Genomic DNA, 15,995 nt, shown 5'->3' with positions numbered 1-15,995 from the left:
CTAAGAATGATGCTGAAAATATCACAAAGGGATTTCTCAGGGGGTCTAAAAGACAATATCTTGGGAATCAATAGAAAAGGCAAGAGCTAGAGCTCAGTACAAAATTCTGGGCCTATCCCCAAGCAATCTCCTTTGGTTTTTAAGCTGGGGAGCCTCAAAAAGTCTGTCTCTTCTACAAAACGTTCTTGAAAATTTGCTTTCTTAGCTAACATGTTCTTTCACCAATAATGCCTGTAAGAGGAAGCTTGAGAGACAATATGATACCGTGAAAAGAATACTGATCTTGTAATTAGATCTGAGTTTAGGTCCCACCTTCAATACTTGTTATATATAACTTTGGTCAAATCAACTAAACTATTTTATCAATCAATATTTGTTAAGCACCTACTTTATGGTCAGGTACTGTGCATGTCTTTGGAAATTTGCAGACAAAAGGGAAATAGGTCTTGTCCTCTGGGAACTTACATATTTTCTAAGCCTCAGTATCCCCTCTGTAAAACAATACTAAAACTACCTCCTTTACAAGGTTTTTTGCTTGTTGGTTTTGGGGTTTTGGGGGGAGAGGGAGAAGATGGGAAACTAAATTTTAAGGCATGATAGCAATCTGTAGTGCCTTTGGTGATTAAGAGGTTTGGAGTTCTGCTTTTGATGTAGAATCTTTGTGGCTTCAGTCTGTTTCTTAAGTTTACCATTGTCTGCCATTGGTCAAGAGATGTCTAAATGATTAATGTGTATCTCTTAACCTCAAAAAATATTTTCCCCCTTGGTTTCTGTCCAGAAATGAATTGGAGCAAATCCCTTAGGCTAATGTCCTCCATGAGCTTAACCTTGCCAGACTCTAGTATTTACCTTTTTTGAAGCTTCATCAACAAGATGATTTGGTGAGCTGGAGTAACAAATCAGGAGAGCCCTTATAAAGGATTCCCCCTCTCTGATATAAACCCACACTTGGACTTCTCCAGTCTACATAATGCTCCACAAGAGATACTTCACGTTTCTGGATGTTACTATTTAGTTGCTGATTCCTTCTCTTTGGATTTGCTTCCAGGCAGTGGCAACCCTCAGCAGTACCACCCTGTTCCACTCACAGGACGCATCCAGATCCTTCCCAACAGCTCGCTGCTGATCCGACATGTGCTGGAAGAGGACATCGGCTATTACCTCTGCCAGGCCAGCAATGGGGTGGGCACCGACATCAGCAAATCCATGTTCCTCACCGTCAAAAGTGAGTTCCCTAATTTCCATCACTCACCTCTCTATTGTCTCCCTTTCCAGGTCTAACTTGGTTCTTGTCTCTAAGTTACTATCATTTCATCTAGAGGAGGGGAGGGAAAAGGGTGGAAGGAATGGAGAGTCTCCAAATTATGAGAAATGAAGTCCCTCAAATGGATGTTTCTTTGAGCCTTCTAAGAACAAAGCATCTTGGAGGGGTTCAGGCCCTGGACAGCTCCCACGGGAAGAGGTTTATAGTAGATTCTTATTTATACCACAGAGAGTGTGTATATTTGTTTAGGGTTGTATTTATGTCTTATAGATGCATATCATACAGTATAATTATGTCAATTAACATATCTGCTTAATCAATCATATTCATAAGATATAATAACATAGAACATAGTTTGAAAGAATAGAGGAAAAAGTCAGCTCTTTCACCAATCTCAGCTCTTTCACTAAATAGCTATGTGATTTTTTTTAAAGCCACTTCATTTCCTTAGGCCTGATGCTATTTGTAAATTGAAGTGTTTTTTCTGCAGCTGAAAATACTGACTATTGTGATTTCACCATTCTAAGAAACAGTGTGAACAGTGACACAGAAGTCAAACCCATTTTGCTTAGAGAGCAGGACACATTTAGGTATTGCCTTTTTCAAATACAAGTTGTATCCTAAATGGAGGAAACATCCTTGGCATTATACTAAGTATTATAAAGTATATTACCTAGAGAAAATGTTCTCTGATTCTGGGAATTTAGAATTTAGTTTAGGTAACCAAGCAGCAGTCAAAGGCTAAATGAATAGAAGTGATTATGAAATGAAACTGAATCCAAACTTCCAGTTTCACTACTTTATAGTCATGTATTTTATATATTGAGGTCTAATATTTCAGAATGTATAGGACTCTATACATTCTGCATGGTTACTCACTCTCCAGCCACAGATAGCACTCCTTCCATACCTTTGACAGTCTTTATGAGCTGTAATAGCTAATCTTCCTGGTGATAAGTCTTTCTGAACTTGACTAAATTAGTCCTGGGATACAGATAAATAGTCTGTTTCTGGGCAATGGAAATTGTGCTGAATTTGGAGTCAGTGGACCTGGGTTCAAATTTCAGCTCATCACTTAGGATATATTAAAGACAAGCTGTTTCATCTGTATCCATTGTCCAATGAAGAAGTTAATCTAGATGATCATTAAGGTTACTTCTGATTCTGAGCCTTTGATGTTCTCTAATGTACTCCAACTATAAATCCCATGAGCCTTTGTATATAAATCAGTGCTTAAGGAGAGAAAAGGAAAGGAAGCTCTGATCTACCAGAGAATAGAATAATCACCTACTATGAGCCAGGTACTGTATTAAGAGCTTTACAGATATTGTCTCATTTGATCCTCACAACAATTCTGAGAGGTAGGTACTATTCTTATCCCCATTTTACAGTTGGGATACTGAAGCAAACAGGATTAGGTGACTTACTCAGGCTCATATATGTCTTGCTGACTCCATCACTTAATGCACCATGGCACTGCCTAGCTGACTGAGACAAGATTGCTGATTTCTCTTCCCATCTTCTACTGATTCAAAGTAGAATCAGTACTCGACATCTCTGCTCCCCACTTTCCTCATCTATAAAATGAGGGGAGTAGATATGGCCTCTCAGGTTCCTTACAATGCAAACATTCTAATTCAAGTCACCTCAGCACTCTGTGTCCCATTTTCTTCCTCTGTCAGATGGAGATAATAATACCTGCCCTACCTACCACATAGAGTTGTGAAGAACAAATGAGATAATAAATGTAAGTATATTTAAAAAGTGAAAATAGCAATACAAATGAAAGGGATTTTTTATACTCTTCTCCCCCTCCCTTACCCATCATCATTTTTTAAAGATCTGTAATTTCATCAATTTAGGAAACTCCTAGCAACTCCAGTTTACTGATAGAAATCAGTAATAGCTTTACAATTTACAGTTTTAAAGAGTTGCCTAGAGTACTAAGAGCTTACCAGGATCACATAGTCATATGTACTGGAGGTGAGACTTAAATCCAGGTCTTTGTGGTTCCATGAAATTTCTCTATCCACAATCCTCTCAACTGTATTGACCTTATATTTTATAAATATGTCCTCATTGTACTATATTCATAAAACATAAGATTACTAACACCACTTGGTAAATTCAATTCAATTAAATAAACATTTCTTTAACATCCATTCTGTTCAAGGTCACACAGTGTCATAGCATAGAAGTAACTTTGGGATCTAGAAGACTTTGCCACTAGCGCACAAGTCCTGGCAGGTTCTATCAGGCAGGGAAGACTACAATTATGGTCCCAGTGATAGAGTGAGACCACCTTGATAAGTATAAAGTGGTACATTCCTGGTAGATTGGTCATTTGGTAAATATCTCCGAAATCCATGTGACTCCCTTCTGCTTCTAACGTGACAGAATGTCAGAAAAGAGGATCAGAGAATGTCAAGAAATATAATTTTTAAACAATCTATAAACATTAAGTTAGCCATTGTTACTCTAAATTGTTACTCTAAAAGTTAGCCATTGAAACTCTTATCCAGTAATCAATACATGGGTGTCCTGCTGGAAGAACTGAATTATATAAATCTTAACATTCTTGCTATAAATGAAATCAGAAGAAAGAAGGACAGAAATTCCTTGGGAAGACAAATAAAGGAATTAACAAAAATGGTTTTGTTATGCAACCAAAGAAAAGAAGAAACATGATTCTTGGGATACCTGATCATTTCATAATGCAGTTCACATGAAAACTGTATGTAAAAAGACCAATATGAAAATAATTAAGCTTATCTACCAATATCTGTTACAGATGATGAAGAGATAGAGGAATTTTTCAAAAAATTCATTAAGATCCTCCAAATTAAATCAACATACACTTTGATATTTAGTGACTTCAATAGAAAGATGGGAATAGGTGAAGATGGCCAGAAATATATTGGAAGATATGAGTCATGAAGAAAAAATGAGTGAAGCCAGAAACTTGTAGGCTACACAAAAACCTGACATCTCTAACTCATGAATACTTTCTTCAAAGAAAGAACCAGTGGATACTGAATATGACAAACACTTAGTAACATCACACAAATAAAAAAAGAAATTAATTCTATTTTGATAAGCAGGAAATGACACATTACTGACGTGGGTATCATCCCTGAATAATCTGTTTTTGTACACTCATAGCTCTAATTTGTTAAAAAGTAAAATTAATTCAAAGCCAGAAAAAAGAATTTTTTTAAAAATGTGAGACATAGTATCAAAATAAATACAACCTGACCTTTTGAAATAAGTTATTGATATCAATAAATTGGAAATGAATAACAGCACTTATTTAATGGCAAATATATTTAACCATTGTAAATAAATTGCCATAACCAGAAGAATCTAAAATCTGATAGTCAGCAAACAATAAGTTTACTCACCAAGCTGAAAACTGTAGTAACTGAAAGTAATGTCAGTCTCAATATAAACACACTTGTAAGATCTTGTGATGAAGGTTAATGGTAATAAGATCAACTCACAAAACAACACAAAGCAATGGAAAAAATGTTGTTGTTTTTAAGAAATCTTGAAATAAGATCTCACTAAACAAGTTATCTCCAAGATATTTAAGGATAAAATTGGAAAGATGACATTAACTCAAAGATGGAAAAGATCTGCAGAAATTTTTATAACAACCATTTTCTAACCATCAAGGATAGTGGAAACACCATATATATACTCTAATGACTTTACAATCCAAATGTGCTTACAGAGGATTTGGAAATGGCATAGAAAAGGATAAAGTTGGAAAAAGCAGCTTTGTTGCTCAGTCATTGTTCAGTCATGTCCGACTTTTCATGACTCTGTTTGGGATTTTCTTGGCAAAGATACCCAGAGTGATTTGCCACTTATTTGACAGATGAGGAGACTGAGGCAAATAAGGTTAAGTGACTTGCCCAGAGTCACACAGCTAAGAAGTGTCTGAGACTAGATTTGAACTCAAGAAAATGAGTCTTTCAGACTCCAAACCTGTCGTGTTATTCACTGTACCAATTTAACTACCCTAAAGCAACTTGATTAGAATAATTATAAACATGAATGTTCTTATTCATAAAGGTATCTCCCAAGTATTTGTCAAAATTATAGAAGATTCCCTAAAAGATTTAATTTTAAAGTCAGGCATAGTGGTACACACTTGTAGTCCCTGAACCTGGGTAGACTGAGACTGATGAATCCTTAAAGTTCAGGAGTTCTGACTTACAATAGACCTAAAGCTGATCAAGTATGTGCATTAAGTCCAATATCAAAATGGTAACCCTCCTGGGAAGAAGACACTTGGATGCCCAAATAGGGGCAAAAAAACAAAACAGGCTAAAGTTATTATGCCAATTATTATTGGTATTATTTGTAAGAGTGTCTGTTGTCCTTTCAGCCTGAAAAAAATTAAGGATATTGGGAAGAAAGAGAGAAAGAGAAGAAAAAAGAAAGACAGAAAAGGAAAGAGAATCTTGCTTACTGAACTTCCATTAATATGAATGAAAGCATAAAATAAGGAGATATATGGCCACCAAAAGTGTTTGCTGTTATATTGGAGGAGACCCATTGCATTCCAAATTTTAAACTATGCATAATAAAGATATATTATATCTTATAAACATATAGAGAAATTATATAGATATATAGATATGTAATATATATGATATACTATAATTATATGTAATCTTCTAATGTATAATAATATACAACTATATTATATATCATATTATATTATTTATATCTATTATATAATATAATAATTATAATGTAATATCATATAATATTTTTATATATACCAGGTCATCCAAGTACTTCTATTTGCAAAGTATATTGATTTCTTATATCAATCCCCAAAACACAGTAGAGCATCCTAAATAAAATTTATACTGATTCCAGAGAATTTGACCTAATCATCCACAGAAGAAGAACCAAATGGATAAAGAATGCCTATTGTCCACTCCATGTTATATGAAATTGAAGGAAAATTAATTAGGCCAAAAATTTAACTGAATGAAAGTGGTCTTTTTGCCTTTGGAAAACTACATCCTTTTATTTTTAATCTTCCCCATGGGGGAAAAAAAAACCTGTGTTTCCAATACCAGTATTCTTCAGTTGAAATTCTGTGTCTATAAGTCATAGAATGATACAAATCTCTGAAAATTTGAATCTGAGTATCACTGAAAGGGCAGTAGAGAGGTCCATGGCAGACTATAACTCATTACAAATAGAAGATTACACAGGGTAAAGTTCTATAAAGGAAATAAATAAAAAAGTGCATAGTTCAAAAAGATGTGCTGGTGATATGGAGAAGATGAGGTAAATAACTGGACAAGATGCATATTCCATTAGTAGCCTCAGGATGTCAGGACAATTCAAGAAAGGTACCCACCACATTGAGTGTAGAGACCCAAACATATGAGAGCAGAGAGACTTGAATTCCTGAAATCTGTAGAGGGCATTGTTCTGGCATGTAAGGAATGCAAAGTACAAAGATTCTCCTACTCTGCCCTCAAGGAACTCACAGGGAGGGATATAAGAAGCATACATTCGATAGATAGATAGACAGACATTTTCATATATACATCTATTCATAAGTATATTTATATGCATTCAAAGCACAGAAAGGAATACAGGATAATTTCAGGAGTGAAAATACTAAAAACTTATGGTTTAGAAAAGCCTTTTGTAGGGGTGGTATTTAAGCTGTGCTTTGAAGAAAACTACGAATTTACAAAATAGAGGTAAAGAGGAAATACATTCCAAATATAGGATACCATTTAGGCAAAAGCATGGAGAGCCAAAATAGAATATTGTGTATGGGAAAATAGCTAAAAGGCCATTCTTGCTAAAATGGAAAATGTGTGAAGTGATATGAAAAAAGGCCAAAAAGCTAACTAGGTTCCAGTTTGTAAAGACCTTAAAATGTCTTTTGGAATAGTCTGTATTTCACTTTAGAGATAATGAGGAACTATTGAAGATTTTTGAGTGAGAAGTGTTAAGGATAGAGAATTGACATAGGTCTGTATTTAAGGACAATCTGTGGGTATATGCATTGGGATAACATTGCCATTATATAATCTTACCCATATTTTAATTTGTCTGTGTCCCAAAATACTGTATAATGGGTTCCCAGGAGCAGCTTTCCAAGGAACATTCTCCAGTGCTGGGGTAGTAAATGAATGGTAGGTAGTCTCTCTTGGATGATGGGAAAGGTTTAGAAGAAGGGTGGGGAACGTCCATTTCATGGGCTATATAAGGCCCCTGAAATCATTTGCTAAAGCAACCAAAGGCAACGATGAGCTGAAAGCTACAACCGCTGCTTGAGTTCTGTAAATTGATAATTTTGTATGGTTCGCAAATGATGTTATAAATATCTTTGGCAGAGAAACGTTTTCCCCATCCCTGGTTTAGATCAGAAATGTCCAGGTTCTGTGTCAAACCGGCCAAGGAGGCCCGGGAGTTCCCTTCCTTTCCGCTGTGGCACAATCCTCAATCAGCTCTGTGCAGCTCAGGACCCAGAACCCTGGTGATGGATGCAGAGGGAGCACAGGGGCTGGAATCCCTGCCCCGGGGAGCAGCTTCCCTTACACTATCAAAAAGCACTTTGTCCTTCATAAAAGTAGGCAATCAATCTGCATGGCCCAGCCAAAGAAAGAGGGGAAGGAAGGGCCTGGCTGATTCTGCCTGTGCTGGAAGAAACCTTATTGAAATTGGGCTCTTTATCTGATGCTTATCTTCCTCCTGTCAGCAGGAGAGATAAGCTCTCACTCTGAGATCTGTTTTTCTTGTCATTTCCTTTTCTTCTGTGAATGAGGGGATTCCCATATCTGCTGCTGGATTGCCGGTACCTTCTGGCACCTGGAGGTCTCCCAGGAGTCTCTACCATGGTAGTCCACTGGCTGGTATAGAACGTAATCATAATGAGGGTGTAGCAGCCAGGGGTTTGCCCTCCATGCTAAGAACCAAGGGGCACCAACACACGTACGTTCGCTCTCAGGGGCTGTCTTTCCTGCATTTTACTCACACTTTTTCTTACCAACACTTAGTCACTCACAAGCCATCATAGCTTTTTGCTTTGAGCTTTTCCCCCCTTTTTCTGTATCTCCCAGGACAAACACGGTACCTGACACACAGCTGGTGCTTGATAAATCCGTGTTGACTTGTTGACCACCTTGCCCCATCTTTCTCAAGCCTGGGACATCCTGCTAGCCACTCTTTCCACTTTCCACCAGCAGCAGCTCTAGAACCAAGTCAGTAATGGAGGAAACAGGGAGTTAGTACCTGGAAGCACTGGGTGTGGAAGTTGGGAGAGAGTCAAGAAAATCAATGTGACTGGATCATAAAATGTGTAGAAGGGAGGTTAGAAGACTAGAAAGATAGGAAGGGACCAGGTTCCAGAGTATCCTGCCCTACTTTTCTCTCTTCTTATATCCTTCCTCTTATAAGATCCTGGATTTACCTGAGGTTAACCCCCTCATCTTAGAGATGAGCAGCTGAGCCCAAGAAGGGTATCCAATTTCTGGAGTACTGCTTTGTATTTCTGTGAAGGTACTTGACATCTAGTAAATGCCTGATAAATACTTTCTCATTCATTCATCTGTATGTACAAGTGGTGATGGAAGCTGGTTGATTTTGTGGAATGGGGCTTGAGAGATCATTTTTTAAAAGTAGAGTACTGTGAACCCTGACCTTGAACCTTATCCCAAGCTCACCTCAGTCTTGAGCACCCTTCTTTGCCAGTCCCTTGCTTACTCTATTTGTGCTAAAGAAGGAAAAAGGAAAGAAAGAAAAGGAGGAACCATGGTATTGGTAAAGGGGAAAGCACGAAGAGAAAAAGAATAGAGTGGTGAATAGTGTGATACTTTAGATTCAATCCGGGGAAGACCCCAGCTCAAATTCTACCAAGAATACTTCCTGACTGGAAGTTAGTTAGTTAGGTTATTAGTTCATTTCATTTCTCTGAGATTTAGTTTCCTTCTCTATAAATTAGGAATAATAACACCTATCTCCCAGGATGGTTGGGAAGCTCAAATGAGATAATGGAGTAAAGCGCTTTGCAAATCACTTATGCTATATAAATGCTGTATAAATGTCAGCTATTTTTTCTTTTTTCTTAATTTTATTATTTTTTATTTTCAAAACATACGTATGGATAATTTTTCAGCATTGACCCTTGCAAAACCTTATGTTCCAAATTTTTCCCTCTCTTCCACTCCCTCTCCTAGATGACAAATAATTCAATATATTAAAAATATATATCAAATCCAATATATGCATACATATTTATACAATTATTGTTCAGTCATTATTTTTTTATTTTTTTTTATTTTTTTATTTAATAGCCTTTTATTTACAGGATATATACATGGGTAACTTTACAGCATTAACAATTGCCAAACCTCTTGTTCCAATTTTTCACCTCTTACCCCCCCCTCCCCTAGATGGCAGGATGACCAGTAGATGTTAAATATATTAAAATATAACTTAGATACACAATAAGTATACATGACCAAAACATTATTTTGCTGTACAAAAAGAATCAGACTCTGAATTATTGTACAATTAGCTTGTGAAGGAAATCAAAAATGCATGTGTGCATAAATATAGGGATTGGGAATTTAATGTAATGGTTTTTAGTCATCTCCCAGAGTTATTTTTCTGGGCATAGCTAGTTCAGTTCATTACTGCTCCATTGGAAATGATTTGGTTGATCTCGTTGCTGAGGATGGCCTGGTCCATCAGAACTGGTCATCATCTAGTATTGTTGTTGAAGTATATAATGATCTCCTGGTCCTGCTCATTTCACTCAGCATCAGTTCGTGTAAGTCTCTCCAGGCCTTTCTGAAATCATCCTGTTGGTCATTTCTTTCAGTCATTATTTTTAAAAGGTGGGGTGGAACTGGAATCAGAGAGTCTGGGTATTGATTGCAGCCTTGCTCTTTACTATCTGGTAGCTCTTCAAGTAGGTCACTTTCCCTTTCTTGGACTCAGATCTTCATCTATAAAATGTGAGACTTGGTCTAAGATCCTTTTCTGTTGTAAATCTATAGTCCTCTGAAAGAGGAAGGCTAGTGATGCAGTAGGTGGAGTGAATGCTAGGCCAGAGAGGTCAGGAAGATTCATCTTTCTAAGCTCAAATCTGATCCCAGACGCATACTGGTTTTATAATCCTGGGATAGTGACTTAACCCTGTTTGCCTCAGTTTGCTTATCTGTAAAATGACCCAGGGAAGGAAATGTCAAATCACTACAGTTATCTTTCCCTAAAAACTCCCTTGGGTCATCATAAAGAGTCAGACATGACTGAAAAATGGCTGAAAAACAACATGAAAGGGGATGGAGACAAGCAGAGATAAAGGTGGGACATGTGCTCTGGAACCTATTCCCTTTCTACCTTTCCAATCTCCTGACATCTTACTTCCTTCACTCATTCTTTGATCTAATTCTGCTGACCTACTTAGAATTCCTCCAAGACAACCATTCCATCTCTCATTTCCTTGCCCTTTGCATTGGCTCTCGACTCCATATTGAGGATGCTCTGCCACTTTACCCACTACCTTTTAGTTCCCTCAGCTGCCTTCAAAACCCAGTTCAAAGCCCAACTTTTTTCAAGAGGCCCTTCCAGTCTCTCCAGTGACTGGTTCCTTCCCCTCCCAGATTACTTTAATCTATTCTCTCTATATTTTATATGTCCCTAATTATCTATACATTATCTCCCCATTAGAATGTCAGCTTCTTGAAGACAGGGAAGGGAAGGAAGCATGGCTAGAGTGGGCCAGTTTCTAAAATGAAGGCCCCCAGTAGAACATACACTAGTGGTGTGATGTTCAAAGATCAGCTTACAAAAATAGGGTTCCATTTTTTCTAAGTGTGATGACAGTCAATACAAGGATACTGACTGTGTCAGTAAAAAGGAAATACACAGGAGGTGTTGTGAAGGTAGAAGGGACTAGATTTGGCAATTACCTGGATATGTGGGCAGAGTGAAAGTAAAGAGCAGAGGATGAGACCACAATTGAGAGCCTAGGAAGATACTGGTATCTCAACAGTAATAAAAGAGTTAGAAGAGTTTAGAGTAAAATATCAGAAGTTCTTTTTTCTCATTTTTCCCCTTTTTGATCTGATTTTTCTTGTACAGCATGATAAATGTGGAAATATGTATAGAAGAATTGCACATGTTTAACATATATTGAATTGCTTGCTGTCTAGGAGAGAAGTGGGGGAAAGGAAAGAGAAAAATTTGGAACACAAAATTTTGCAAGGGTGAATGTTGAAAACTATCTTTGTATGTATTTTGAAAATAAAAAGCTATTATTAAAAAAAGAAAAAATATAAGTTCTACTTTGAACAAGTTGAATTTGGGATGTCTCTGGGACATTCAGTTCCAGATGTTCAAAGGTGGTTGCTGAAGTGGGACTGTAATTCCAAAGATAGACTAGAGTTGAATTTATAGATCAATGTATTTACTTAGATATCAAAATGTTCCACAAATCAATTTTTTTTACAACTTCCTAGATATTGTGATTCCCCCTGATGAGAGGCAAAAGGCCACATTTCAAGGCCCTCACTCAGCAAATCATACACAGCAAATGTTTTACACTAGACTTCATCCCTCTTGTCAGAAAATACATATCTGTGAGCTTCCAAAAAACAGACCTACTTTATTCCCTGCCTAAACACAATAAGATTAAAAAGACAAAAGATGCTAAGGTAAATGCAGACAATAAATTTCATTCCAAAAATCAAAGAGCAAAGAGTTTGAGCTCAAGCAATCATTTGTATCTCCTAATGAATATGAGAGTGAAAACTAGCATTTATATGGTATTTTAAGGTTTATAAAGCACTTTACACATATTTTCTTGTTTGATCTGCACAACAACCCTGTGAGATACATAATATCTTCATTCCCCATTTTACAGATTAGGAAACTCAGACTAACTCAGATTAAATGATTTACTAAGTGTCACACAGCTAATGAGTCTAAAACTGGATTTGAACTCAGATCTTCCTGACTCTTGCTTTATGCATTGTACCACTTAGCTATTTGATAATTGCTTAATCATCAGGCTCCTCCAATACCATATAATGGCTTAGTAGAAAGAATACTTGAAGTAAGAAAATAAAGATGCAATTCCTGATTCCAACACTTACTGGCTGTGTGATCTTAGGACATGTCATGTTGAGCCTCAGTTTTTCACTTATAAGATGAGAATAATGATATTGTTACTACCTGCTTCACAGGAAATTATAAAGAAATTTTATAAATGTATAAATTTTATAAAATTTTTGGTGTCTAATTCAAACTACTTGATCACATCTTTCTAAGCATCCAGAAGATGATACATTTTTACAACCTGCGGTGATATGTTGCAGTTTTCACCACTTCGTTGTATAATCTGCATAGATCAACAAATCTTAGCTTCTTAATTATTAATAATTTTCCTATGATTTCTGATGGCAATGATCTGATTCTGATCCTGAATTGCTATCATAAAGCCCTTTATTTCTATAAATAAACCCACATCACAGCTATTTGTTAAAATAATCTTCTTGTCAACATATTGTTGATTAAATTCTTACGGATGTCAACCTTAGAAGACCTTTATATTCCACTCTTGCTTGCATTGTAGCCATTTTATAGTCTCCACCTAGAGATCATTTTCAGCAGATCAGTGGTATTTACCTGTTGCCAGCCTTTACTATTGTTTTGCGAAAGAAGGTGATATTCTTTTTTTATAAAGGTATTTTTGTAAATTGTTAACATCTTTATCACTTGCTCTGAGTACATCTATCAGGTTTTTTCCTCCTCTTTTAACAAGGAAGTATTAATCTTTCTCTACATGCCTTAGAGTGATGAGCTCTGTAGCTTGTAACCATTGTAAGGACTTTTCTTTGGACACCTTTTTTGTCATTCACTTTACTAAAGCCAAAGTTATACATGAACTAATTCCCCTAAATGTATTTTCTATTAATCTTTTACTTCATTATACAATAACTCTCTTAATTTACACAGCTTCAGCTTTCTCCTCAATAGAGTCATTCTTGATATGTCCTCTCTGGAGAAGACTAAGATGTTTATAAGCATCTTTTAGTTCATTTGACCTCCAGATTCAAGCTTAAAATATTCAATCCCTGTTCTTTTTTGGCACACCCAAAGAAAGTTTCATTTAAGGAATCCAAATAACATTTCAATATCACCAGACAAAGTTTCCAATAGACAAAGTAGGTATTTAGTGTGATTTTCAGTGGCGTTGTTATAACTTGATGTCATCCATGTACATTGAGTGATTAATACATTGTTTTGGTACAACTCCTTCTTTATCCTGAAAACTATGCTCAATTCTACTCAGAAACAATGATAATGGATTGAAGGTTAAACAGAACCATAACAGATTTAAACTATCCATCTAAACGATGCCACATTTTATAGAATTTTTTCTTTTGGTGATGGCATATTTTATAGGGAGAACAGTTTTACATATGGACATCAAATAATCTTGCATTCTAACTGGCATGGATTTATTTTATATTTATATATTTGTAACACATGATAAAGCCCTGAGAATGGAACGGATCAAAGACTTTGTGATTTTCAGTAAAAGTAGTGTAAATATTGTGGCACATAAGTGATTTATTTAACATCTACAAATTTATAAGATTATTCTTAGCTTAATTAATATGTAGCTAATGAGATGGTATTTGTAAAGCACTTATCACAGTACCTGGCACATAGTAGGTACTTAATAAATGCTTGTTCCTGTCCTTTTCTCTTTTCCCATTTATAGTTTGCAAAGTACATTACATATGTTATTTCATTTGATCTTCACAATAACCCTAGAAAGTAAATGTTATCTCCATTTTACATATGAGGAAACTAAGACTGTCAGAGTTCAAGTGATAGGCTCAGGATCACACAAATTTGAATTGAAATGTTCTTAATTCTAACCCCAGTGCCCTTCCTACTATATTATCTAACTACTCTTTCAGTCATTTGCCTTGATGATTGTCATTAATTATATTAATTGTATACAAGCTTTCTCTTTTGTGTTTGATCCAACTTATACTTCAATTATATTCTATTTCTTTTGACCATAGAGACAACAGGGCATTTTCTACATCCTCTTTCTTTACATCCCTCCCTTCTAGAATCTTTGCTTCTCAAACTTCTACAATTTTTTAAAATTGGTGTTGAATAGTTTAAAGTGTATTTTGTGTTCTTTTGACTTCCTGGATTACCTTTATCTTTTAGCTTGGGTTTTCAATTGTTGATAAAGATTACCAAATTTTCTGATATGTGCTTGTTTTCTGGATTCCATTCCATATAATGATATTTGTTGTTCAGGCTTTTTACTATGCATTCCAGTTAGATATTGATGTTATCTCTCATTCTCTTTCTGTACATTTTAAATAGTTTTCTCAAGCCACTTTTTCCATTTGATGTGTACTTGTAGGAATATTTCTACATAGTTCCATCTTTCTTCCTGTATCATTCCTTCCATGACTAATATAATAACATTAGATACAGCATGTACTATAGCAAGCAGTTCCTGAAATGTTCTACCTACCCTCTGTCAAATATAGTTAGAAAATACATTCATTTGTGATGGTTATAAAAGATTTCTGCTTTTTTTAAATTACTATTTTAGTACAATTAGTCTATTAGTTGGATTCATCTTGTCTAACACAGAAAGGGCTTTTCAAAATTCCAATCTAAGTATGTCCATCCCCTTTTTAAAATAATTCGAGACATTGTCATTTTTCTTGCTATCATTTTCAACATTCCAAAAAGTCACTAGTAACAATATTAGAGACAACAAGAAAGAAATAAGTGAAATGGAATTCAGAAAACAAATGAATATTAAGGATTTCTGACAATAATAATCCACAATTTAAAATCAAAGCTAAAAAATAAAGGTGATCTAGAGAGTCAAAATTGTACACACCATTAATAATTCACCAATTTTTTAACAAAGGAGACTGGAGGGGCTAGAGAAACATAGGTAAAACTTCCTAGAATTTGTTTTGAACAATGGTTTTTTCATATCTTCAGGTTGTTCAACTTTTCCTTCTTCAGATTTAGTAATTTCTCCATTTCCATTTTAATTTAGACTTAGGAATGAAGTTATTTCTTACAGTTGCCCTGCATGATCTACAATATGTCATCAAATAAAGTAGAATTGATATATGTTACTGACAAAAAAGTAGTATGAAGTTCTTGCCTATAACTAGTAAGATTTGTCAGTCCATTTCATGAGCACTTACAATTTACTTGCTACAGTGATCAGCACCATCTGTACCAAAACAATCCCATCAGATAGAATATTGATATTTCAGATTTATTTTCTATTGGACTTTAGTGGTACCATAGAATGAAACAAATTCACTTGATATATTCTCCACGCGAAGTTATTCATCACAACAGTCTCAAATAAGGCCAGCCTACAACCCTGTGCCATGCCATTTATTTCTTAGATCCATAGGAACAGTTACATTACATTGTCCGAAGTGCTAAACCAATCAGTGGTATTGCAAAGTGGCCCATATTTCAAGGTTCCTAGGAGGCCTTCACTACTAGCAAAGAAATTCTGCTGTATACCTCATCCTGCCTGAAGTTCTGTAACTTTTACATTTCACATGCTCCCCCAATAACATAAACAGATTAGGCTTTAAGAAGTTGTTCTTGTTATCATTTTTATGACCTAAGTAAGTATGTTGGTGGCAATGTCTGACATTAT

At 35.6% G+C, this 15,995-nt stretch overlaps 1 protein-coding gene across 1 annotated transcript in view; it reads left to right on the top strand.

Moving 5' to 3' along the window:
* The window catches only part of DSCAML1 (DS cell adhesion molecule like 1), a 480,720-nt gene that overhangs the window by 380,611 nt on the left and 84,114 nt on the right, over window positions 1-15,995 (top strand). The window contains exon 11 of the mRNA XM_031961331.1: window positions 1,049-1,225. Coding sequence (XP_031817191.1) covers window positions 1,049-1,225 — 177 coding nt within the window. The remainder of the gene's footprint in view (window positions 1-1,048; window positions 1,226-15,995) is intronic.

This window comes from Sarcophilus harrisii, chromosome 3, assembly GCF_902635505.1.
Source record: "Sarcophilus harrisii chromosome 3, mSarHar1.11, whole genome shotgun sequence".
Taxonomy (NCBI): domain Eukaryota; kingdom Metazoa; phylum Chordata; class Mammalia; order Dasyuromorphia; family Dasyuridae; genus Sarcophilus; species Sarcophilus harrisii.
The sequence above is the reverse complement of the archived record's forward strand: the minus strand, read 5'-3'. Positions and strand labels throughout refer to the sequence as shown.